The 27,262-nt window shown below is 50.3% G+C and overlaps 1 protein-coding gene and 1 pseudogene across 1 annotated transcript; one reads left to right on the top strand and one right to left on the bottom strand.

Annotated features, from left to right (window-relative positions):
* Positions 1-2,029: 2,029 nt before the first annotated feature.
* Positions 2,030-5,406, bottom strand: LOC112131468 (uncharacterized protein C2orf27A-like; annotated as a pseudogene).
* Positions 5,407-13,620: 8,214 nt separating this feature from the next.
* Positions 13,621-27,028, top strand: LOC134759762 (uncharacterized). The gene is made up of 2 exons (XM_063714130.1): positions 13,621-21,837; positions 26,793-27,028. Exon 1 carries the CDS (start codon positions 14,412-14,414, stop codon positions 15,462-15,464), a length of 1,053 nt encoding a protein of 350 aa, XP_063570200.1. The 5' UTR covers positions 13,621-14,411; the 3' UTR covers positions 15,465-21,837; positions 26,793-27,028.
* Positions 27,029-27,262: the final 234 nt, after the last annotated feature.

The following is a 27,262-nucleotide window of genomic DNA, read 5'->3' as shown; positions in this document are numbered from 1 at the left end:
TTTTCAGGCAGACAGCTTCCCTGAGGACCAGTCTCTTACTTGTTTACTCAACTAATTTTCCTTTCCTTCTCCCTCAACATTATACAGCAAAACAGAGTACTCTTCTCTTTCCCAGGAAATCAGTGTTGGTACTCCACTCTGAATACTTGTATTACTGGATTTCTTAGAAAAAAAATATTTGGGATCATAATTTAGATGCCATCAAACAACGAACAAAAATATGCTACTTTGTTTCCCCTCTCTTCTCTTGTTACCAGACAATAGCTAGTTTTCTTTTCTCTCCAACTCCTATTTTCTGTGCTTCTACCTGATTTTTAAAAAAACTTCTATACATTTCCAATCTTAGTATAGCAGACATTAAATATGTGGTCAAACTACATACATAAGAAGAGTTGAATTATATAATTATATTCAAGCATTTTAAAATAACTTCCCTTCAGTTTGTTTTGCAGTTATTTTACATAATCATATGTCTTCCTGATATACGTCCCAACCCAGTGGTTGTCAAGCTCTGCTTTGTTTTCTAATTGCATCAGAATTATCCACAATTCTTTTTTTTTTTTTTTTTTTTGAGATGGAGTCTTATTGTTGCCTGGGCTGGAGTGCAGTGGGATGATCTCAGCTCACTGTCATCTCTGCCTCCCTGATTCAAGTGATTCTCCTGCCTCAGCCTCCCAAGTAGCTGGGACTACAGGTGTGCACCACCATGCCTGGCTATTTTTTGTATTTTTAGTAGAGATGAGGTTTCACCATGTTGGCCAGGCTGGTTTTGAATTCCTGACCTCTAGTGATCCACTGCCTGGGCCTCCCAAAGTAGGAATTATCCAAAATTCTTATGATAAATATGGGTAAATCAGCACAACTCAAGATTTAAGAAATAAAAATTTCCAAGAGAAGAACCCCAGGATTATGCATTGAAAATGTCTCCCTCAGGTGGTTCTTATGTGATATGTGGTCTGAGTTTAAAATGCAAGGAAAATTACCTTGCCTGCCCTCCAGTTGGCCCTCATGTCCAGATGTCCCTCTTCCCCTTTCTCATTGTGCTCTCTCCTTCTGTGCCTTTGTTCTATTCTCCCTCCACTTCTCATCCAGATGCCAAGCCCTCTTCCATCAATTGTCCTAAAACTCCAAATGGTCAGTTGCCTCTAAACTTCCCTCTGTCCCATGAACAAGTTATGCAGGCAAATGTAGAATTTAAGCTTGGACCAAGCTGAATCAAGAGCTGCAATTAAAGATTTCCCTAAGCCAAGAGGGGACCAGCGAATATGTATAGAAGATTTTGGATTTCCTTTGAATGCATAAGGCTCTGAGTAACCTGATGCTATAGACCAAATGTTATTGTCCCCCTCAAATTCAAGTGTTGAAATCTAATTCCCTATGTGATTATATTTGGAGGCAGGGCCTTGGGCAATGATTAGATCATGAAGGCAGGGACCACATGAGTGGGATTAGTAGCCCCTGTTGAAGGCACCATGGAGAGCTCCCTCATCCCTTTTGTCATGTGAGGACATGGTAGAAACATGGCTGTCTATGAACCACAAAGCAAGCCCACACCAGACATGGAATCTGCTAACCACTTGACCTTGAATTTTGCCATCTCCAGAACTGAGAGAAACAAATTTGTTCATAAGCTTCCTCATCTATGGCATTCTGTTTTGACCCCAGATTAGCTAAAAACACCAAAATATCAACTTGTACACCAAATTCTGGAAATGGATGCTAAAACTTTGATGGCAAAAGGTGACTGATCTGCCTGACAAATGAACCTACATGATCCCTCTTTCCACAAAGCTGGAGGGAGAGTCAACACAAGCAAAAATAGGTCAAAGTCTTCTGAAAGCCATACCTGAAGGGTTTTCAATATCACTTGATCAGATGGTAATTTAATCACACAAAGAACCACAACAAAACACACAACTATCAGAGGTTTTCAATGCCACCTCAAAAACACCATCTATAATATTAGGGAGTGAAAGAAGTCATGGAAGTTTCAAAAAATCAAGCTTTATTTCAGTGTTATGGTAGAAATTTGAAATTCTTAGTTAAGCTATGAATAAATCCTTGGGCAGGTGCAGGCATGGAGATTCTAGGGTGCAGCTGCTGAGTTTAAAAGCTTCCTTTGGAGATGCCCCCTGGCCCCCTCAACCCCTGTCTGCCTGTCTAGAAGGGGCCATCCTGGGCAGCACATTAGAGGCAAATGGCCCAGATGCCCAGCTGAGGGCAAACCTCCATGCCTGGAGGAGGAGGTCGCCTCTGGGAGCAGGAGGACCTGCTGGAACACCTGCTCACAGGCTCCTTTTCTTGCTCTCCAGCACCTCCTGCAGGCAGGCAAACACCCCCAGCAGCAGTAGCAGCAGGCCCTTCAGCAGCAGGGCTGCTGCTCTGCTCAGTGAGAGAAGTTCCTCTCCAGTGAGGCAGAGGAGCCCAGGTTGCACACCCTGGTCTCTGCCTCCATATCTTCCACCGTGCCCAGGACTGGGAGCAGTGTGGGAGCTGCTGGCTGGAGCTGTGCTGGTCACCCCCTCTCTGCCACCTCTAGCTCCAGCCACACTTTCAGCTCCAGGGCTGAGGCCGGTGGCTCTACAGGAGGTGCCATGAAGTCAGGCAGCTTCTCACTGGGTTTGTCCTGGGCAGTCCCAGGGCAGCGGCAGGAGGGCCCTGGAGATTCCCCTAGCTCCAGCACTGTCCTGGAGGGGGCTCTGCCCCTGGTGCTGGCACTGGCTCAACAGCTGGAACTGGAAATAGCTGTATTTCTGCACCTGAGGCAGGAGCTGAAAAAGGGGAGAGGTCACCAATATCACTCACTTTCCACTGGAATTTCCAAACATGAAAACAACCTCACTGAATTTAAAGGAGTTTCAGCCTGAAAACATTGTCCCTGGAAAGACTTCCAGACTGCAGTTGACCTCACCATGTGCCTGTGTCTCAATGAGCTCCAGAGGCTCCAGCTGGACAAGGACAATGTGCAGATGTGGGCCTGGTGGGATCACTGGTGAGGCCTGGCCTGGTAGCTCCATCTGGGGCCTGGTGTCTACCTGGTGACTCCTGTGCTGTGGTACCTGGGGGGCTTCTGCCAAATGGCCAGAGGCATCTGGGGTGAGGGATGAGCCTACAAGGGCATCATCAGAAAAGAAAGGCTCTCACTCCTGCCATTCCTGAAGCAGGAGCCTTGAGATGTGGGGATGCAGCACAAGAACATCTTGCTCTCTTGAGCATCTCCCGCCAAGTGAGCCGGCTATGGGGCTAACTCTAGGATGTGGGTGCCTGGTTATCGGAATTCACTTTTTTTTTTTGAGACATAGTCTCATTCTGTTGGCCAGGCTGGAGTGCAGTGGGATGATCTCGGCTCACTGCAACATCCGCCTACTGGGTTCAATCAATTCTCCTGCCTCAGTCTCCTGAGTAGCTGGGATTACAGGCAGGAGACATGCACCACCACACCTGACTAGTTTTTTTTGATTGTTTTTGTTGTTGTTGTTGTCATTGTTGTTGTTGTTTTTAAGACAGAGTCTCGCTGTCTCGCCCAGGCTGGATGGAGTGCAATGGCGCTATCTTGGCTCACTGCAAGCTCCGTGTCCCGGGTTCATGCCATTCTCCTGCGTCAGCCTCCCGAGTAGCTGGGACTACAGGCGCCCACCACTACGCCTGGCTAATTTTTGTATTTTTAGTAGAAATGGGGTTTCACTGTGTTAGCCAGGTTGGTCTCAATCTCCTGCCTTGTTTGTTTTTTGTATTTTTAGTAGACATGTGGTTTTACCATATTGGTCAGGCTGGTCTCGATCTCCTGATTTCATGATCCTCCTGCCTCAGCCTCCCAAAGTGCTGGGATTACAGGTGTGAGCCACCGTGCCTGGCCTGGTTACCAGAATTCTAAGTTCTCTTAGGGTCTGTTGCCAAGGAAGTGAGGTCACTTCTTTAAGGTTCCATCCCCTCGGCCTCCTCCTTCCAGAAGACCTACTCAGGACCCCAGTGGGCTGCTGACTGCTCACCTTCCCCACAGGTCAACTCCTTACCTGTACACAGTTATGTCCACCCAGGGCCTGCTTGGACACCTGCACGTGATGTTCATCAGGGGCCTAGGAATCCACTTGGGGCCTGGGATCCTACAGGGGCCTAATGTTACCCTGCAGATTGGGTAGCTACCTGGGGACTGCGGTTGACTTGCGGGCTAATGTCCACCTGGGGACTGGTTATTCACCTGAGGCCTGATGCATACCTGGGGCCGAATGTCCCCCTCAGGGTGAATTCCACCTCAGGCCTGTATGTCCACCTGGGGCCTGATGTCTGCCTTAGATCTATGTCCCACTGGGGCCTTGTGTTCACCGGGGACTCGTATCCTGCTGTGGCCTGATGGCCTACTGCATCCTATTGCTCACCTACGGCCTGGTGTCTACCTGGGGCTTGGTGATCCCCTGGGAGCTGGATATCAACCTGGGGCCTGGGTGTCCACTTAAGGCCTGATGAGTGCCTGGGGCCTGATTGTCCACCTGGGAACTGAGTGTCCACCTTGGGTCTGATGTCTACCTGAAGTTAGGTATCTACGTAAGTCTTGGTGTCTACCTGTGGCCTGATGTCCACATGAGTCTGGGGTTCAGTTGGGGCCTGCTGTACATCTGGGACCTTGGTGTCTACAAGGCCTGATGTCTACCTGGTGACTGCCACCCTCTTGAGGCCTGATATCCACCTGGGAATGGTTTATCCATGGAAATGTTTATGTCTGCCTGGGGCTGGATGTTGCCCAGGGGCTAGATGTCCACCTGTGGCCCTGAGTCCACCTAGGGCCTGATGTCCACCTGGGGCATGGTGTTCACCTGAGACCCGGGTGTTTACATAGGGCCTGATGTCCAGCTGGTGCCTAGGTGTCCACTGGGGGCCTTGTGTTAACCTGGGGACTGGTATCCATCTGGGTCCTAATGACCACCTGGGTTGAATTATTCACCTAGAGCTTGGTATTCACTTAGGGCTTGAGTGTCAGCCTTGGACCTGGTGTCCAACTGGGCCTTGGGTATCAAACTAGGGGTTTGGTGTCCAGTTGAGACATCATTTGCACCTGGGGTCTGAGTGTTCGCATGAGGCCAGATGACCACTGGGGGCCTGAATGTCAACCTGGTGTCTGAAATTTACTGGAGGCCTAGGTATCCACCTGGGGTCTGACGTCCATCTGGGACTAGGTGTCAACATGTGGCCTGATGTAAACCTCTAGTTCAGTGTCCACCTTGGGCCTGATGTCCACTGGGGGACTGATGTTTACCTTCAATCTGATGTTTACCTGGAAACGGTGTATTCACCCATGGCCTGATGGTTACCTGGGGTTGAATGTCCAACTGTGGCCAGATGTGCACCCAGAACCTGGGCATCCACCTGGGGCCTGATGCTCAGCTGGGGCCTGGAGTTCACCGGAGGCATGATGTCTACCTGAAGCTTAATGTTCATCTGAGTGCTGGATGTTCACCTGGGGCCTGATATCCACCTGGAGCCCAAGGACCCTTCTCAGGCCTGATGTCCACAAGTTGGCCTGGTATTCATCTGGGGCCTTCGTGTTAACCTGTGGCCTAATGTACTCCTGGGTTCTAGTGTCCTCTTGGGACCTGATGTCTACCAGGATCCTGGTATCCACCTGGGGCCTGGTATCCACCTAGAGCTTGATATTCACCTGGGGCCTAGGAATCCACTTCATAACTGGTGCCCATTGGGGTCCTGATGTTAACCTTGGGACTGGGTAACCACCTGAGGCCTGATGTCCACTTAGGGCATAAGTGTTTATCTGGGGTCTAGTGTTCACATGGGGCCTGATGTCAACCTTGAGACTAGGTATTCACCAGGGGACTACTGTCCAGCTGGGGCCAGATATTCACTTGGGGCCTGGTGTCAACTTGAAGCATGGTTGTCAACCTAGGACCTGATGTCCAGTCCAGTGTCCACCTTGGGCCTGTTTTCTACCCGGGTCCTGTCTGTCCACATAGACTCTGGTATCAATCTGGGGCCTGGGTATTTACCGGGGTCCTGGATATTCATTGGTACATTATGTCTACTGGAGTCTTTGTGTCAATCTGAGCTCTGATGTCCACCTAGAGATTTGGTATCTACCTAAGGCCTGGTGTTTACATGAGGCCTGTAACAGGAGGTTCCAGATGAACTCAGATGTCTACCCGAGGCCTGATGTCCACCTGAGTTCTGAGTGTTTACATAGGGCCTGCTGTCAACTTGGAACCTAAGTATTTACCTAGGGCCTGGGTGTCCACCTGGGGCCTGACTTCCAACTAGATCTTGTGTCAACATGGGGCCTGATGTCCACTTTGGGCCTAGGTAACTTCCTGATGACTAATGTCCACATGGCTCCTAAGGACCATCTGAGGCCTGGTATTAATTTAGAGACTGGTATCCACCTGGAGTCCAGGTATCCACTTGGGACCTGATGTTCACCTGGAGTATAGGAATTCATGTGGAGCCTGGTGTCCACCTTGAGTGTGTGTATCCAATTGAGTGGTGGTGTCCATCTGCAGTCCAGTGTATACCTGGGGCCTGATGTACACATGGGGCCTGGGCATCCATCTAGGACCTGATGTTCAGATAAGGGCTGGAGTTCTCCTGGCCTGGTGTCCACATGGAGCCTAGGTGTACACTTGAAGCCTGATGTCCCAGGTGGATACCTGGGCCCCAGTGGTCATCAGATCCTAGGAAACTCTCAGGCCCCAGGTGCACATAAAGCTCCAAGTGGCCACCTAGGCCACAGGTTGATACACAGGGTCCAGGTGGACACTGGGTGCAAGATGAACACCAGGCCCCTGGTGAACACCAAGCCCCTAGGTAGACCTAGTCCTCAAGTGGACACCAGGCACTAGATTGACACATAGGTACCAGGTAGATATCAGGCTGCAGGTGAACACCAGGCCCCAGGTGGTTGGGTTACTTGTAGCATAGGTGGCCGTCAGGTCCCAGGTCTGTATCCACTCCCCACCTGAAAATCAGGATCCAGGTGGATACCCATGTCCTAGGTGAACACCAGGTTCCAAATGAACATCAGGCTCCAAGGGAACACACAGGCACCAGTTCAATACCAGCCTCAGGTAGACATCAGGACCCAGGTGGACCCCAGGCCCAATGTGCATGCCTAGTCTCTTGGAATACATCATTTTCAAGGTGGACACCCAGATTCTTCGTAGACATCTGGTGCCAGGTGGATATCTGGCTGCAGGTGGACATCAGGCCCCAGGTGGAGACCCAGTACACAGGTGTAAATCAGCCTCCAGTATTTCATCAGGCCCGAGTTAAACACTTGACTAAAGGTGTGCATCAAGACCCGGGTTGACACCCAGGCTTCAGGTGCACACTAGGCCCAAAGTGTACACCCATGCCCAGGTGGGCATCAGGCCCAAGGTGTACACCAGACCCCAAGTGGACATCAGATTCCAGGTTGACACCAGTCTCTAGGTAGATCCTTAGGCCCCAATTGGTCATCAGGCCCAGGGTGGATACCTTGACCCCAGGGGGTCACCAGGTCCCAGGTAGGCCTCAGATGGACACTAAGCCCTAGGTTAACACAAGGTCTGAGATGGTTTCAGCCCCCATGTGGACTTTAGTCATAAGGAGCTTACCTAGGCCCTAAGTGGACATAAGGCCCCAGGTTGACACAATGAACCATGTAGAAGTCAGGCTCTAAGTAGATACCCAGGCCCTAGGTAAATACTTTGGTCCCAAGCCAACATCAGGCCCTATGTGGACACCCAGACTCCAGGCAGATGTCAGGCCCCAGGTGAACACTGAACTCAGGGTTGTCATCAGGCCCTAGGTTGACACATAGGCCTCAGGTAGACAATAGGCCTAGGTGAACTTCAGGCTCCAGATGAACATCAGGCTCCAGGAAGAAGTCTGTGCCCCAGTTAAACACCTGGTCTTAGGTAGACATCAGGCCTCAAATGGATGCCCAGGCCCCAGGTGTATATAAGGCCTCAGGCAAACACCAGGCCCCAGGTAGACATTAGACACAAGATGGACATTCAGGCCACAAGTGAACATCTGTCCCCAGGTGGACATCCATCCCAAGATGGACATCAGGCCAGAGATGTACACCCAGGCCCCAGGAGAACCCCGGGCCCCAGGAGGACACTCAAGCACCAGAAGGACACCCAGTCCCTAGGTAACTACAAGGCCCCAAGGGGACATGATGTTCCAGATGGATATGAGGCCCCAAGTGGATACTAGGCCCAGGTGGACCCCAGGTCTCAGGGGCACACCAGGCCCCAGGGGAACACCAGGCCCTAGGTAAGCATGCAGTCCCAGGTGGGCATCAGGTGCCAGGAGGACACCAGGACCCAGTTGGTCATCAATCCACAGCTGAACACCAGTTCCCCATGAACACCAGTCCTCAGGTGTGCACCCAGTCCTCTCATGTGCATCAGGTGCCAGGCTGACATAGACACCAGCTGAACTCTGGGCCTCAGGTGAACATCAGATCCCAGGTTGTCACCCAGGCCCTGGGTGAACACCAGGTTTTAGGTGGACACGAGGTCCTAGGTTGATGTCTATGCTCCTGGTGAACCTCAGGCCCTAGTGGACACCCAGGCCCTTTATAGACATCTGGCTCCATGTGCACTCCCAGGGCCCAGGTAGACATGAGGCCCCAGCGGAACACCAGTCCTTAGTCACCTAAGACTGAATTCCCCTAGGGCTGGAGACTGAGTATTCACCTTGGGCCTAGGAATCTACCTGGGGCCAGATGTCGATCTGAGACCTGATGTCTACTCAGATTCAGCTGTCCACCTAGGGCGGGGTGTTTTTCTGCGACCCAGAGTCTACCTGAAATCTTGGTGTCAACCTGGGGCCTACTTGGCCCCAGACTCCACTTGGAGTCTGATGTGCACCTGAAGCCTGAGTTTTCACCTAGGATCTGATGAGCACCTGGGGCCCAGGTTTCCATCTGAAACATCAGGCTCTAATTATACATCTGGGCCCCAGGTATACACTAGACACCAAAAGAACTCCAGCCCCTATCTTAACATGAGGTCCTAGGTGGATGCCCAGGCCTCATGTCTACACTAGGCCTCAGGTAGACACGACTCCAGGTGGGCATCAGGCCTGATATTGGCTCTATATCTCCACCCAAATCTCATGTTGAATTGTAATCCACATGGGCTGAAGAAGGGGCCTGGTGAGAGGTGATTGAATCATGGGGGCAGATTCATTTGCTGTTCTCGCGATAGAGTTCTTATGAGATCTGGTTATTTGAAAGTGTGTAGCACATCCCCCTCCTCTCTCCCTCCTCCTCCCCCATGGTAAAAAGGGCTTGCTTCCTCTTGGCTTTACATCATGATTGTAAGTGTCCCAAGCCCGCCCAGTCATGCTCCCTATTAAGCCTGAAGAACTGTGGGTCAGTTAAACCTCTTTTCCTCATAAGTTGCCCAATATCAGGTAGTTTTTTATAATAGTGTGAAAATGGACTAATACAAGGCCTTAGGATAACAACCATGCTTCAGGCCATAGGTAGACATCTGGCTGCAGCTGGACACTATTCCCCAGGTGGATACCTAGGCTCAAGGTTGACATTAGTCCCCAGGTAAACAAGAAGCCCCAGGTGAATACCTATGCCCTAAGTAGACATCAGGCCTCAGGCTGACACTCAGTCTAAGCTCAACATTAGGCTCCAGGTGGACACCCAGACTCCAGGTGGATACTAGACCCCTGGGGTACACCAGACTCCTGGTAGGCATAAGGCCCCAGGAGGACACTAGAATCCAGGTGTACATAAAGCCACTGGTTGACACCAAGCTCTCAGATGAACACCAGGCCAACTAGTGGACATTAGGCACATGAGAACACTTGGGCACCAGGAAGGTATCAGGCCCCAGGTAAACATCAAACTTCAGGTGGACATCATTCTCCATGTAATGATGTTACATGGAGATGTAATGATGCTAGCCCCAGCTAAACATCAGGCTCTAAGTGGAAGCCCAGACCCCAGGTGCACTTCTGGCCACAGTTGAAAATCTGTCCCCAGGTGAATATCAGACCATGGATGGATAGCAAGTCCCCAGGTGGACATCAGGTCAAAACTGAATATAAGTCTCTAGGAAGACATCTGGCTCCAGGTGGATACTGAACTAGAGGTTTACATCAGGCCCCAGGTTGACAGCAAGGCCCAGGTAGACAGCAGGCCCCAAGTGAAGACCAGGCCCAGGTGTATACTGAACTAGAGGTTTACATCAGGCCCCAGATTGACATTTAGTCCCCAGGTGGTCATGACACCTCAATTGGACACCAAGTCCTCAGGTTGATACCCAAGTCCCAGGTGGACACCAGATCAAAGATGAACACAAGACCTAAGGTTGACACTCAAGCCCTAAGTGGACACCAGGCCCTAGGTGAATAATATGACCCAGGGGATCATTAGGACCCAGCTGCATACCAGTCCCCAGGTTTACACGAGGCCCCCAGTAGGTTCCTAAGCTCTAGTTGGACATGTGGTCTCCAGTAGACATCCAGGACTAAGGTGGACATCAAGCATCAGATGGACGTCTGGCCACGGATGAACATCAAGCCTCATATGGATACCTAGTCCCCAAGTAGACATCAGGCCCCAGTTTGACATCAGTTTCTGGATGGATCCCTAAGCCCCAGGTGGATATCCAGTCTCCAGCTGAACATCAGCCCCTCGTGGACACCCAGGCCCTAGGTGGATATCAGGTCTCAGGTGAACACAAGTCCCCAGGCAGACATCAGGCACCAGGTGCACACTCAGACCCCAAGAGGACATCTGTCCCCAGGTTGACATCACTGTCAAGGTGTACATTAGGCAACAGATGTACACCCAGGTCCAAGGCAGACACGAGTCCCCAGTAAAACTCAAGGCCCCAGGAGGATACTCAAGCCCTAGGTGGATGCCCAGACCTCAGGTAATTACAAGGCCCCAGGTGGATATCAGATTCCAGATGAACATTAGGCCCCAAGTGGATACCTAGGCACCAGGTAGACACCAGACCTCAGGTGCATCCCCCAGTCTCAGGTGCACACTAGGCCCCCAGTGAGCACTGGCTCCAGGTGAGCACCCAGTCCAAGGTAGACACCATGACCCAGGTGGTCATTAAGCCACAGCTGAACACCAATCTTGAGTGAACACCAGATCCCAGGTGGGTACCTAGTCTCCAGGTGGATATTGGGCCCCAAGTGGACACCCAGCCCCCAGATGAACATCAAGCTTCAGGTGGACATCATGCCTCAGGTGAACTCCGGGTCCTAGCCCAGCTGAACATCAGGCCGCAGGTGGATGTCTAGGTTCCAGGTGCACAACAGGTCACAGTTGGACATTCATCCCCAGGTGAACATCAGGCCATGGGTGGTAAACAGTCCACAGGTGGACATCAGGTCAAAGGTGAACATCAGTACTCTCAGGTGGACATCAGGCTCCAGGTTGACATCAAGCCCAAGGTGGACACTGAACTAGAGGTTTACATCAGGCCCCAGGTTGACACCCAGGCTCAGGTGGACATTAGGCCCCAGGTGGACACCTAGGCCCCTAGTAAACCTCAGATTCTAGGTTGACATTCAGGTCCCCAGTAGTCATTTGGCCCCATGTGGATACTCAGGCACCAGGTTCACATGATGTCTTAACTGGACACCAAGGGGCCAGTTTGATACCCAAGTCCTATGTGGATGCCAGGTCCAGGGTTACACTCAAGCCCCAAGTGGACACCAGGCCTTAGGTGAATAATACAACCCAGGCGGTCATTAGGCCCCAGAATGACACCAGTCCCCAAGTTAACAGGAAGCCCCCAGTGGGTACCTAGGCCCCAGCTGGACATCAGGCCTAATGTGGACACCCAGGATCAAGATGGACATCAGGACTCAGGTAGACATCTGGTGACAGGTGGACATCAAGCCTGGTGTGTACCTTGTCGCCAGGTGGTCATCAGGCCCCAGTTCAACACCAGTCCCTGGGTGGATTCCTTGGCTCCAGGTGGACATCTGGTCTTCAGCTGAACATCAGACCCCAGGTGAACACCAGGTCTTAGGTGGACATTAGGCCCCTGGGGGACATAAAGTACCAGTGGACATCCATGCTGCAGGTGGACACCCAGGGCCCAGATGGGCATCAGGCCCCATTTGGACATTGAGGCCCCAGGTGGATATCAGGCCTCAGGTGAACCCTAGGTCCAACATAGACATCAGGCCTTAGGTTGACACTCAAGCACCAGATGGACTGCTGCACCTAAGCAGAAAACAGACCCCTATCTGGATATCTAAGATACAGGTATACAACAGATCCAGGCTGACATCCAGACCCCAGGTGGACAATATGCCCCAGGTGGACACCATAGCCCAGGTGAACAGCAGGCAACAGTTTGACACCAAGTACCTAAGTGAAACAAAGCCTTAGGTGATTACCAGGCCATAGGTAGTCATTAGTCTCCAGCTGGACAATAGTCCCTAGGTGGATACCTAGGCCCCAGGTGGACACTAGACCCCAGATTAACACAAAAAAACAAGTAAAAAATCAAGCCCCAAGTGGACAACCAGGCCCTAGGTAAATACACAAATCTCAAGCTGACACCAGGCCCTGTTTGGATACCCAAGCCCTAGGTGGACTTCAGGCCCCAGGTGAACACTGAACTCTAGAAAGTCTTCAGGCCCCATGTTGACTACCTGGCCCCAGGAGGACACCAGGCATAGATGAACTTCAGGCACCAGCTATACATCAGGTTCCAGGTAAATGTCCAGGCCCCACGTGGATATCAAACCTCAGATGAACACCAGGCCCCAGGTAGACATCACAAACCAGGTGGACACTCAGGCCCCTACTGAATATCCGTCCCCAGGCGGACATCCATCCCAAGGTGGACATCAGGCCACAGATGTACACTTAAGCCTAAGGCAGACCCCAGGCCCCAGGAAAACTCCAGGCTCCATGAGGGCACTCAGACCCCAGGTGGATGAATTGGTCCTAGGTAAATACAAGGCCCCAGGTAGACATCAGGCTCCAGTGAACACGGGAGCCCAGGTGGGTACCTAGTCCCCAGGTGTGCATCAGGCAGAAGGCTGACCCAGTCCCCAGCTGAACTCTGGGCCCCAGCTGAACATCATAACCCAGATGGTCACCCAGGGTCCAGGTGAACACATGGTCTTAGGTGGACATCAGGCCCCACATGAACATCCAAGCCCCAGGTAGATATCAGGCCTTAGGTGTACACCAACCTCAGATGGGCATCTGGCTCCAGATGGCCATAGGTGGATAACTAAGCCTCTCCTGGATATCAGGCCCCAGGTAGACACCAGGCTCCAGGCGAACATCTAGCCCCAGGGGGACATCCAGCCCCTGGTGGACATCAGGGCTCACATGCATAAACAGTTTACAGATGGACACCTGCCACAGGTACCTCACCTCTACTCCCTGAAACCTCACTTCCCCTCATGGGCCATCTGTCCGACTTGGGGTACCCCTAGCCACCCTAGGTGCACACTGGACTTGAACCAGGGACGCCAGGGTCCCTGGGGCTCAGCGCAAGGGTTCATGGGAATACACTTTCGTCCGTGGGGGACCCAGTCCCTGCTTCTCGGAGGCGCAGTTTTTTTTTTTTTTTCTCTGCCCCAGGTGCCTCACCTTCCCCTCATGGGCGTTCTATCCACCTTGGGGTACCCCTAGCGGCCCGAGGCACACCCTGGGCTAGAACCAGGGATGCCAGGGTCTCCAGCGTGCAGCGCAAGGGCTGATGGGGAGACACTTTCTTCCGTGGGGGACCCAGGCCCCGCTTCTCCGAGGCGCGTTTTTTTTTTTTTCCTCTGCCCCAGCTGGGTCACCTTCCCCTCATGGGCCTTCTGCCCCCTTTGGGGTACCCCTAGCGGCCCCAGGCACACGTTGAGCTCGAATAAGGGTCGCCAGGGTCCCCGGGGCACAGCGCAAGGGTTGATGGGAAGACACTTTCACCTGTGGGGGACCCAGGCCCCGCTTCTCCGCAGCGCGGGTTTTTTGTTTTTTTTTTTCTCTGCCCCAGGTGACTCACCTTCCCCTCATGGGCCTTCTGCCCGCTTTGGGTTACCCCTAGCAGGCCAGAGGCGCACCCTGGATTCGAGCCAGGGACGACAGGGTCCCCGGGGCCCAGCGCAGGGGCTGATGAGAAGGCACTTTCGTCCGTGGGGGACCCAGGCCCTGCTTCTCTGTGGCGCGTTTTTTTTTTTTCTTTTCTGCCACAGGTGCCTTACCTCTCCTCCCTCAAACCTCACCTTCCCCTCATAGGCTTTCTGCCCGCCATGGGGTACCCCAAGAGGCCCAAAGCGTACCCTGGTCTTGAACCAGGGATGCCAGGGTCCCCTGGGCCCAGCTCAGGGGCTGATGGGAAGACATTTTCGTCCGTGGGGGACCCAGGTCCCCCTTCTCCGCGGCACAGTTTTTTTCTCTGCCTCAGGTGCCTCACCTTCCACTCATGGGCCTTCTGCCCGCTTTTGGGTACCCTAGCGGGCCTAAGGCGCACCCTGGGCTCGAACCAGGGTCGCCAGGGTCCACGGGGCCCAGCGCAGGGGCTAATGGGAAGGCACTTTCATCCGTGGGGGACCCAGGCCCCGCTACTCCGTGGTCTGTTTTTTTTTTTTTTTCCTCTGCCCCAGGTGCCTCACCTTTCCTCCCTCAAACCTCACCTTCCACTCATGGGCTTTCTGCCTGCGTTGGGGTACCCCTGACGACCCGAGCGCACCCTGGGCTCGAACCAGGGACGCCAGGGTCCCTGGGGCCCAGTGCAGGGGCTGATGGGAAGACACTTTCGTCCATGGGGGACCGAGGCCTCGCTTCTCGGCGGCGCGGTTTTGTTTTTTTTTTTCTCTGCCCCAGGTGCCTCACCTTCCCCTCAGGGGCCTTCTGCCTGCGTTGGGGTACCCTAGCAGTCCCGAGGTGCACCCTGTGCTCAAACCAGGGACGCCAGTGTCCCCAGGGCCCAGCGCAGGGGCGCATCGGAAGGCACTTTCGTCCGTGGGGGACCCAGGCCCCGCTTCTAGGCGGCACAGTTTTTTATTTTTTTCTCTGCCTCAGGTGTCTCACCTTCCCCTCACGGGCCTTCTGTCCGCCTTGGGGTACCCCTAGCAGGCCGAGGCGCACCCTGGGCTCTAACCAGGGACACCAGGGTCCACAGGGCCCAGCTCAGGGGCTGATGGGAAGACACTTTCCTCTGTGGGGGTCCCAAGCTCTGCTCCTCCGCAGGGTTTTTTTTTTTTTTTTCCTCTTCCCCAGGTGCCTCACCTTCCCTTCATGGGCTTTCTGCCCGCCTTTGGCTACCCCTAGCGGGCCCGAGGCTCACCCTGGTTTCGAGCCAGGGATGCTAGGGTCCCCCGGGCCCAGCGCAGCGCTGATGGGAAGGGACTTTTGTCCGTGGGGACCCAGGGCCCGCTTCTCCGAGGTGAACTTCTTTTTCTTTTTTCTGCCGCAGGTGCCTCACCTCTCCTCCCTCAAACCTTACCTTCGCCTCATGGGCCCTCTGCCCGTCTAGAGGTACCGCTAGCGGCCCGAGGCGCACCCTGTGGCCGAACCAGGGACGCCAGGGTCCCTGGGTCCCAGCACAGGCGCTGATGGGAAGACACTTTCGTCCGTGGAGGACCCAGGCCCCACTTCTCAGCAGCGCGGTTTTTTTTTCTCTGCCCAGGTGCCTCACCTTCCTCTAATGGGACTTTTGCCCGCTTTGGGGTACCCCTAGCGGGCCCGATTCGCACCCTGGGCTCGAACCAGGGTCGCCAGTGTCCACGAGATCTAGCGCAAGGCCTGATGGGAAGGCACTTTCGTCAGTGGGGGACCCAGGCCCCGCTTCACTGCGGCGCGGGTTTTTTTTTTTTTTTTTTCTGCCACAGGTGCCTCACCTTTCCCTCATGGGCTTTCTGTCCGCCTTGCGGTACCCCCAGCAGCCCGAGGCACACCCTGGGCTCGAACCAGGGATGCCAGGGTCCCTGGGGCCCAGCGCAGGGTCTGATGAGAAGGCACTTTCTTCCGTGGGGAACCCAGGCCTCCCTTCTCTGTGGCGAGTTTTTTTTTTTCTTCTCCGCCCCAGGTGCCTCACCTTCCCCTCATGGGCTTTTGCCCACTTTGGGGTACCGCTAGCGGCTCGAGGCGCACACTGGGTTCAAACCAGGGTCGCTAGGGTCCACAGGGCCAAGCGCAGGGGCTAATGGTAAGGCACTTTCCTCCGTGGGGGACCCAGGTCCCCCTTCTCCGTGGCGCGTTTTTTTTTTTTTTTTTTTTTTCTGCCACAGATGCCTCACCTCTCCTCCCTCAAACCTCACCTTCGCCTCATGGGCCTTCTGCCTGCCTTGGGGTACCCCTAGCGGCCCGAGGCAAACCCTGGAGTCGAACCAGGGACTCCAGGGTCCCCGGGGCCCAGTGCAAGGGCTGATGGGAAGACACTTTCGTCCGCGGGGGACCCAGGCACCGCTTTTCCGCGGCGCAGTTTTTTTTTCTTTCGGCTGCCCCAGGTACCTCACCTTCCCCTCATGGGCCATCTGCCTGCTTTGGGGTACCCCTAGTGGACTGAGGCGCACCCTGGGCTCGAACCAGGGTAGTCAGGGTCCCCGGGGCCCAGCGCAAGGGCTGATGGGAAGACACTTTCATCCGTGGCGGACCTAGGCCCCGCTTCTCTGCCGCGCGGTTTTTGTTTGTTTTGTTTTGTTTTTTTTCTGCCACAGGTGCCTCACCTCTCCTCCCTCAAACCTCAACTTCCCCTCATAGGCTTTCTGCCCGCGTTGGGGTACCCCTAGCGGCCCGAGGCGCACCCTGGGTTTGAGCCAAGGTCGCCAGGGTCCACGGGGCTCAGCGCAGGGCCTGATGGGAAGGGACTTTCGTCCGTGGGGGACCCATGCCCTGCTTCTCCCTGGCGCGGTTTTTTTTTTTTTTTTTTTTTTCCTGCCACAGGTGCCTCACCTCTCCTCCCTCAAACCTCACCTTCCCCTCATGGGCCTTCTGTCTGCCTTGGGGTACACCTAGCGGCCCGAGGTGCACTGTGGGCTCGAACCAGGGACGCCAGGGTCCCTGGGGCCCAGCGCAAGGGCTGATGGGAAGACACTTTCGTCCGTTGGGGGGACCCAGTCCCCGCTTCTCCGCGCGAGGTATTTTTTTTTTCTCTGCCCCAGGTGCCTCACCTTCCCCTCATGTGCCTTCTGCACGCTTTGGGGTACCCCTAGCGGCCCGAGGCGCACCCTGGGCTCGAACGATGGAAGCCAGATTCAACGGGGCCAAGCGCAGTGGCTGATGGGAAGGCAATTTCGTCCTTGGGGGACCCAGGTACCGGTTCTCCGCTGCGCGTTGGTTTTTTTTTTTTTTTTTTCTGCCACAGGTGCCTGACCTCTCCTCCCTCAAAGCTCAGCTGAAACTTTTGGGCCTTCTTTCCTCCTTGGGGTACTCCTAGCAGCCTGAAGCGCACCGTGGGCTCGAACCGGGGACGTCAGCGTCCTCGGGGCCCAGCGCAAGGGCTGACGGAGACACTTTCGTCAGTGGGGGACCCAGGCCCCGCTTCTCCGCGGCGCGGTTTTTTTTTCTTTCTCTGCCGCAGGTGACTCACCTTCCCCTCATGGGCTTCCTGCTCTCCTTGGGGTACCCCTAGTGGGCCCGAGGCGCACCCTGGGTTCCAGCCAGGGACACCAAGTTCCCCAGGGCCCAGCGCAGGGGCTGATGGGAAGGCAACTTCGTCCGTGGAGGACCCAGGCCCCGTTTCTCTGCAGCGCGGTTTTTTTTTTTCTTTGCCCCAGGTGTCTCACCTTCCCCTCATGGGCCTTCTGCTGGCTTCTGGGTACCCCTAGCGGGCCCGAAGCACACCTGGGGCTCCAGCCAGGGTTGCCAGGGTCCACGGGGCCCAGGGCAGGGGCTGATGGGAAGACACTCATCCGTGGGGGACCCAGGCCCTGCTTCTTTGCGGCGCGTTTTTTTTTTTTTTTTTCTCTGCCCCAGGTGCCTCACCTTCCCCTCATCCCCTTCTGCCCGCATTGGGGTACCCCTAGCGGGCCCGAGGCGTACCCTGGGCTCGAACCAGGGTAGCCAGGGTCCCCGCGGCACAGCAGAGGGGCTGATGGGAAGGCACTTAGGTCCCTGGGGGACCCAGGCCCCGCCTCTCTGCAGCGCGTTTTTTTTTTCTCTACCCCAGGTGCCTCACCTTCCCCTCATGGGCCTTCTGTCCGTGTTGGGGTACCCCTAGCGTCCCGAGGCACAACCTGTGCTCGAACCAGGGACGCCAGGATCCCCGGGACCCAGCGCAAGGCCTGATGGAAAGGCACTTGCGTCACTGGGGATCCAGGCCCGGCTTCTCCACGGCAGGGTTTTTTTTTTTTTTTTTCTCTGACCCAAGTGCCTCACCTTCCCCTAATGAGCATTCTGCCCATTTTGGGATACCCCTATTGGTCAGGAGGCGCACCCTGGGCTCTAACCAGGGTCTACAGGGTCCACGGGGCCCAGCGCAGGGGCTGATGGGAAGGCACTTTCGTCCGTTGGGGACCCAGGCCCCGCTTTTCCGCGCCGTGGCTTTTTTTTCTTCTGCCACAGTTGCTTCACCTCTCCTCCCTCAAACCTCACCTTCCCCTCATGGGCCTTCTGTCCGACTTGGGGTACTCCTAGTGGCCAGACGCACAACCTGGGCTCCAAACTGGGATACCAGCTTCCCCGCGGCCCAGCGCAAAGGCTGATGGGAAGACACTTTCTTCCTTGGGGACCCAGGCTCTGCTTCCCTGCGGCTTTTGTTTTGTTTTGTTTTGCTTTTCCCCAGGTGCCTCACCTTCCTCTCATGGGATTTCTGCCCGCTTGAGGTACCCCTAGCGGGCCAGAGGCGCACCCTGGTTTCGAGCCAGGGACGCTAGGGTCTCCGGGGCTCAGTGTAGGGCTGATGGGTAGGGACGTTTGTCCGTGGGGTCCCAGGCGCCACTTCTGGGCGGCGCATTTTTTTTTTTTTCTCTGCCCCAGGTGCCTCACCTTTCCCTCATGGGCCTTCTGTCTGCCTTGAGGTACCCCTAGCAGGCCGAGGCGCACCCTGGGCTCGAGCCAGGGATACCAGGGTCCCCGGGGCGCAGCGCAAGCGCTGATGGGAAGAGTTTCTTCTGTGGGGGACCCAGGCCCCGCTTATCTGCTGCGCGGTTTTTGTTTTTTTTTTTTCTCTGCCCCAGGTGCGTCACCTTCCCCTCATGGGCCTTCTGCCCGCTTTTGGGTACCCCTAGCGGCCTGAAGCGCACCCTGGTCTCGAACCAGGAACGCCAGGGTCCCCTGGGCCCAGCGCAAGGGCTAACGGGAAGACACTTTCGTCCGTTGGGGACCCAGGCTCCGCTTCTCCGTGGTGCGTTTTTTTTTTTTTTTTTCTGCCACAGGTGCCTCACCTCTCCTTCCTCAAACCTCAACTACCCCTCATGGGATTTCTGGTTTCCTTAGGGTACCCCTAGCGTGCCGGAGTCGCTTCTGGCCCTTGAACCAGGGTCGCCAGGGTCCAGGGGGCCCAGCGCAGGGGCTGATGAGAAGGCACTTTCGTCCATGGGGGACCCAGGCCCCGCTTCTCCTCGGCACGGTTTTTTGTTTTTTTTTTTTTCTGTCGCAGGTGCCTCACCTCTCCTCCCTCAAACCTCACCTTCCCCTCATGGGCCTTCTGCCCGCTTTGGGGTACACCTAGCGGGCCGGAGGCGCACCCAGGCCTAGAACCAGGGTCGCCTAGGTCCACGGGGCCCAGCGCAGGAGCTGATGGGAAGGCATTTTTTTCCGTGGGAGACCCAGGCTCCGCTTCTCCGTGGTGCGGTTTTTTTTTTTTTCTGCCACAAGTGCCTCACCTCTTCTCCCTCACAGCTCACCTTCCTCTCATGGGCTTTCCACCGGCGTTGGGATACCCCTAGCGGCCCGAGGCTCTCCCTGGGCTCAAACCAGGGACCCCAGGTTCCCCGGGGCCCAGCGCAGGGGCTGATGGGAAGGCACCTTCGTCCGTGGAGGACCCAGGCCCCGCTTTTCTGCAGCGCGTTTTTTTTTTTTTTTCCTCTGCCCCAGGTGTCTTACCTTCCCCTGGTGGGCCTTCTGCCGGCTTCTGGGTACCCCTAGCGGGCCCGAGGCGCACCTGGGGCTCGAATCAGGGTCGCCAGGGTCCATGGGGCCCAGTGCAGGGGCTGATGGGAAGGCACTTTCGTCCGTGGGGGACCCAGGCCCCACTTCTCTGTGGCGCGTTTTTTTTCTTTTTCTGTGACAAGTGCGTCACCTCTCCTCCCTCAAAACTCACCTTCCCCTCATGGGCTTTCTGCCCGCCTTTGGGTACTCCCAGCAGACCCGAGGCACACCCGGGGCTCGAACCAGTGTCACCAGGGTCCACAGGGTCCAGTGCAGGGGCTGATGGGAAGGCACTTTAGTCCGTGGGGGACCCAGGCCCCGCTTCTCCGCGGCGCGTTTTTTTTTTTCTTTTTCTGTGACAGGTGCCTCACCTCTCCTCCCTCAAAACTCACCTTCCCCTCATGGGCTTTGTGCCCCCAAAGCCACCCTTGGGGTGCACTTAGCCGAGGCGCACCCTGAACTCGAACCAGGAACACCAGGGTCCCCGGGTCCCAGTGCAGGGACTAATGGGAAGACACTTTCGTCCGTGGGGGACCCAGGCCGCGCTTCTCGGTGGCGAAGTATTTTTTTTCTCTGCCCCAGGTGCCTCACCTTCCCCTTAGGGGCTTTCTGCCCACCTTGGGGTACCCCTAGTGGCCCGAGGCGTACCCTGGGGTCAAACCAGGGACGCCAGGGTCCCCAGGGCCCAGCGAAGGGGCTGATGGGATGACACTTTCATCCGTGGGGGACCCAGGCACCGCTTCTCGGCGGCGCGTTTTTTTTTTTTTCTCTGCCTCAGGTGCCTCACCTTCCCCTCATGGACCTTTTGTTCGCTTTGTGGTACCCCAAGCGGTCCCGAGGCGCACCCTGGGCTCGAACAGGGTCGCCAGGTTCCACCGGGCCCAGCGTAGGGCCTGATGGGAAGGCACTTTCATCCGTGGGGGACCCAGGCCCCGCTTCTCTGAGGCGCGGTCCTGTATTTTTTTTTTTTTCTGCCCCTGGTGTCTCACCTCTCCTCCCACAAACTTCAACTTCCCTTCATGGGCCTTCTGTCCGAGTTGGGGTACCCCTAGTGGCCCGAGGCGCACCCTGGGCGCGAACCAGGGATGCCAGGGTCCCTGGGGCCCCGCGCAAGGGCTGATGGGAAGACATTTTCGTCCCTGGATGACCCAGACACCTGGTCTCAAACCAGGGATGCCAGGGTCCACAGGGCCAAGCGCAGGGCATGCTGCGAAGCAATTTCGTCCGTGGGGGACCCAGGCCCCGCTTCTCCACGGCGCGCTTTTTTTTTTTTTTCTCTGCCCCAGGTGCCTCACCTTCCCCTCATGGGCTTTCTGCCCTCCTTGGGGTAGCCCTATCAGGCCGGTGGCACAGCCTGTGCTTGAACCAGTGTTGCCAGGGTCCACAGGGCCCAGCGCAGGGGCTGATGGGAAGGGATTTTCGTGCGTGGGGGACCCAGGGCCCCCTTCTCCGTGGCGCTTTTTTTTTTTTTTTTTTCTGCCACAGGTGCCTCACCTATCCTCCCTCAAAACTCACCTTCCCTTCATGGGCCTTTTGTCCGCCTTGAGGTACCCCTAGCGGCCTGATGCGCACCCTGGGGTGGAACCAGGGACGCCAGGGTCCACTGGGCCCAGCGAAGGGGCTCATAGGAAGGCACTTTCGTCTGTGAGGGACCCAGGCCCCACTTCTCTGCACGCGCGTTTTTTTTTTTTCTCCTCTGCCCCAGGTGCCTCACAAACTACTTGGGAGGCTGAGTCAGGAGAATTGCTTGAGTCTGGGAAACCGAGGTTGCAGTAAGTCAAGAGATCACAGAACTGCACTCCAGCCTGGACAACAGAGTAAGAGTCCATCTTAAATAAATAAAGAAAGAAACTAAAGACATAATAGGCATCACTGAAAAAGTTGGAATTAGTTAATACAGGGAAACATTAGGATGAATGATATAAAAGAACTAAAAATGAAAATAAGTATGCTGACTCCTCACACTTTCTTTTATCTCCATGATGAAATAAATACAATTTAAATACCAAGATATAATATACATATTAAATGAGTTTTGAGGAAGGTCAGTAAAAAGTAACCATGCATCTTGTATTAATGAACCAGATAACCTATTACATATGGTTTTAGCAGTAAGATTTGATAATATATGTATTTCATATTATTTCATAAGAAATATTTATACATGGATTTTTCTAATAAGATTCGATTATATGTATTTCATATTTCATAAGAAATATTTAAATTATACATGGATTTTTCTAGTGGCTACTTCATCTCCCACTTCTTTTCATAGTACTGACTAGATTTTAAATTACTGATCATAATGTGTCTTAGTTCACTGAGATGATAAATGGCAAAACATTTTGAATTTAAATAAAGGACAGAAATTTTAAGTTTGATTTTTCCACTAAGCTGAGCTACCTTCCAATTAGATTATTTAAGATCTCACAAACAAAATAGTATCACAGCAGGACATAACCTCAGGATTCCTTTTCACTTCAAAGTTTTTTACTTTCAAAACTCCAACCTTTACACTATATTGATATAAAAGGCGGCAAGACCCATAGACGGGAGGTAATGTTATAAATGTACGAATCTCTTATCTATATTTAGATTTATACTTTACATAAAGATGTTCCCAAAACAGAAATAATATTATTAGAAATGCTAAAATTGAATTTCATTAATAGCTAATTTAGATAATAATTATGAGAAAAAGCATGTATTACACTTCATTGTACCTTAAATTTTTCCCATACCTTCATTCACTAGATTCACCATCAATTCAAAATTAGATAACCCATGAAGGAGCTCATGTACATGTATATATACTGATGAAGCACTACTATGTTACTTCTGGAATAAAAATTAATGCTTATCTATATAACTTGCCCATTAAAATCCCCAAGCATGGCAATGTGTATAGTCAAAATAGCTACTAGAATTTATTTTTAAATTCTTGTATATATAATTTTAAGATATAACAGTAAATTAGAGTGTGGCGCACAAGTTTTTTTTTAAATAAAAGAGAAACTATAAAAATGCACATGAAATTACACTCATTAGAAGAGATTTAATTTTTACATAAACTTGGATTTGCCACTAGAGTCCTCAAACATAAACTATATATAAATAAGGGTTGATGTCAATTAATATTGTGCTAGACTTACGCCACGACAAAAGCATCATAAAATACCACTCTTTAAGATATAAATTATGTAATTGCTAATAAATATTATTCTTCTGAATAATTTTACCCTAGTAATTTTCTTCAACCTGACAGGGTTTCATGGACAATTCGAACCATGAGTATATGCAAATATAAGGTCAGGATTCATATTTTCCCTCAACTACATATTATAATCACTATGCTATCTTTGTTAAGAATTTTCTATTTATTGTCACAAAAGGCATTCCTTTATGATATAACAACCTAAGTGTCAGGGTTTTTATTTATTGTATAAATATCTATCTGCATTAGTTCTAAAAATTGATTAGCACTTTAAGGGCAGAACCCAAATACTGTAATACATTTACACAGCATGAGTACATCATGCATAGTCTAAGTGTGTATAAAATACCAGCAATTGCACATGTAAAGAAAACTTACCAGACAGTTGTTTCCACTTGACTGTCATTGAGCTGCCGATTATCCAATTGGTGAAACAGTGGAAAAAGCACTTGAATCTGTCCAATTGAATGAATTGCACTATGAATTGAATGTGTTACTATCCCTTTCACATCCTATGTCTAAAACCAAAAATGTTTATTAAACTTCTATAGAATGATTTTCATCACTATTTCCTTGGTCCAAATACCTTTATAAGGGAATTAAATAACATAGTTGGACATTTTTTAAGCTTTCAATTATAATTTTTATACACATATAAGACAAAAAAGTGAATACCTTTGCTAATCACTTTTAAATTTCAAATCTTAGGTTGAGATATTTTTACACTAAAAATATAAAGTTAAAATCAAATGTTATTTTAAAATCAGAAATACTATTGATGGATTTAAAGACAAGTAATTTTAATGTTACAGAATATTAGTAATAGAATCTTAAAGCAAAGTATGTTTTTATATCTAACAACTAACTTATTCAGTTAATTGATTTAATTTGAAAGGCTGTATAATATATAAGATAATAGATATGACAGATTTCCTACTAAGGAGACAAGGCCAGGGTAGAGCATATTGCTACAGAAAAGATAGACATTCTTTAAAGTTTCACTTAAAAGATCTGCAAAAGCCAAAAAGAAACAAAAAGTCACAGATGTGTAGATGAGCAATGTTTGATATATAAATAAAGATACTGTTAAATTCTAACAACATGAAAACGAAGCCACGATTCACCCACCTGAAGCATTAGAGCATGTGGGGAATGCACAAAAATCGATGCATCCCCTTTTGGTGATGATTCCAGGCAGAGTTGAGCATCAGTGGCCTTAGCATTATATGTAAAGGCAATGCTACTTGGAAGTTTCCCATCATATAAAACCTGTTTATGATGTTCTGCCAAATGAATATCACTCTCAGATTTAAACTTGAAGGTACTCTGAAAAAATAAAACTAAGGTAAACACTCTTTTTAAAAGCAACAATTAAAACGCAAAAGTTTTAAAGCAGAGAAACATTTGCAATAAGAAAGTACTTGTGTACCTTTCATGTGTCAGGGACTATTCAGTGGTGTTACTTACTTTGTTATTGTCATTTCAATTCAATGAGAGTTAAGTTTTATTATGCCAATAAAGATACTCAGATCTTCATTTTCTAATTTAAAGTTTTTGATTACTGGCAAAATCATTTCATTAGAAAAAATATCAAACCTGATATTATATATAATAGGATTTTACTTGACTACATCATAGCATAAGTTTAATTTTTCTTGTTAACACTTTAAAAAGTATTTATGTAAATAAACAGTGCCTGACACATGAATGCTTATAAAAATGACTATCGTTTGAGGCTACAAAAAGTTAATATACAAAAATATTCATATCTTTACTAAAAAGCAAATCAACCTATGAAATACCAATGCTACTCAACAATAATATCACAATATACATACTAAACTCAGAAGAGAAGTTTGTTAAAACATGTTATTACTTTTTATGAAAGACAACTAAACATAATGCCATCTATAACAAGAAAGGTATTGTTAGACGTGGTTAAAATTGCTCTGCAGATATGAGTCTAATAATGATAAATGATATTTAACCTTTGCAATAATCACATATCAGTATTACTATTACTTTCAACTTACAACTATGAAAGCTTAATGTTAAGAAATTAAGATGTAGAAGGGAAGGGGCCAGCATGTAATTCTAAGTCTTCTGATTTATAGTCCATATTCAATGTATCATTAGTGAAATCATCTTAAAATCCTGACTCTGCCACTAATTATCTTTTTCAAGCTTAGGAAGTCATTTAGCTGATGTGGCTCCAGTTTTCTCACTCAATGTTATAATAAGATTAAATCAAATGTCCCAAACTCAAGTTTTCACAGGAGGCACACAGATACACATGTAAGTGAATTGGGCCAGGTGGGGACTTCCTCAAACTAGAGAATGTTTGTCCTTTCTAAAAGTGGCCCCTACTCCTCAGCTCAAGTCAATTGTTCAATGTTGCTAATTCTTCCATATTTTTCAAGAGAAACATGAAATCCGAATTTTTATCTAAAAGCTCTGTATTTTAAAATTTAATTCAAACATTTTAACACTGTGAAGACCAATCATGTCAGTTTTTACTTCTGGACTAGTGTGTAGAGACTAATACGAAACTGGATGCAAACTATTAATTATTAGGCATGTGTCAAGACAAGAGCAACAAGAATAATTAAAAATTTTTGTATGCTGTAGACTGAAGTATTTCATTGATAATACTTTTTTTTTTGAATGAGGAGGGTAGAGTTATCACTAGAATGCTTAAGAACTCAGCATATCTGCATTCAAAAAAAACAATGACTGAATTAAAACACATACAATATGTAGTTAAACACTGAAATCAGCTTTCCGTGACTGCATTTTACCACTGCTGAAACATTTGTACATTCCATTGTCTAGAACAAAACTCTTGCTTTCATTTTGTTCATACTGCTTACACTGGAATTAACAAGTTTTAATATATTATCTTAAAAGATTTAAACTCATTTTGTGGAAATGTAAGATGTCTAATAAAACCTATTCTTATTTGGAAATACATTGGTCTTAGTTTTTCTGAGTCCATGATACATACCATACCCTATTTTGGTTTGTAGGAGGAAAACAAGTTTATGTAGTTAAATCTAACACTTTTAGGTTAAAAAAGTGTATAATGTAATTTAAATATAAACATAGAATCCATTAAATAAAGATAATTTTCTTATCTTCCCTTATTTGTAGTATTAGGTTATTTCTATGTCTCTAAATTTATATATAAAGGTGGACATGTGCAATGGCTCACAACTGTAATCTTAGCACTTTGAGAGGCCAAGGTGGGAGGATCACTTCAGGCCAGCAGTTTGAGATCAACCTGAGCAACACAGAGAGAGACCCCATCTCTACCAAAAAATTAAAAATTAGCCGAGTGTGGTGTCACATGCCTGTAGTCCCAGCTCTTTAGGAGGCTGAGGTGGAAGGATCACTGGGCCCAGGATTTTGAGGCCACAGTGAGCCATGATCATACCACTGCACTCCACCCTGGGTGACAGAGTGAGACCCTGAATCTAAAAAAATTTAAAAAGAAAAAATTTTACATAAAAGTATAAGCCTTTATATAAATATCAGTATTTATTGTATTATTTCTTTCAGAAGGATTTTCAGAGGAAGAATTCTTATATAAAACTGTATGAATAGGACATGGATGAAAATGAGGAGTGATTGCAAATAGGTAGGTAGGATCCTTCTGGGGTGATAAAAATGTTTTAAAATTAATTTGTAGTGATGTCTGCACAACTTTGTAAGTTTATAAAAAATAATTGACTTGTACACTTAACATTAATGAGTTGTATGGCATGTAAATTACACTTCAATAAAACTGTTATTATAAAAGAAGAAAAGAAGGTATGAATATATTTTGTACTAATTATACTCAAATGAGTAGAGTATGATGCATGCTTTTCAATATGGATCACTTCAGCATAACAAAGAAGGTGGGTAGAGCAAAGGTATACTGAGCTAAGGAAATGACTCCAAGTGGTAACTGAATCCACAGAAACAAATGAAGAGATTCAAAATGATAAATGAGAAGATCAATATAACAAAATCTACAAACATACACT

Source organism: Pongo abelii, chromosome 13 (genome assembly GCF_028885655.2).
Source record: "Pongo abelii isolate AG06213 chromosome 13, NHGRI_mPonAbe1-v2.0_pri, whole genome shotgun sequence".
Taxonomy (NCBI): domain Eukaryota; kingdom Metazoa; phylum Chordata; class Mammalia; order Primates; family Hominidae; genus Pongo; species Pongo abelii.
The sequence above is the reverse complement of the archived record's forward strand: the minus strand, read 5'-3'. Positions and strand labels throughout refer to the sequence as shown.

What these genes read in the sequence shown, in the direction of transcription:
- LOC134759762 (XM_063714130.1), top strand. Translation starts at nt 14,412, where the DNA reads ATGGGCCTTCTGCCCGCTTTTGGGTACCCTAGCGGGCCTAAGGCGCAC.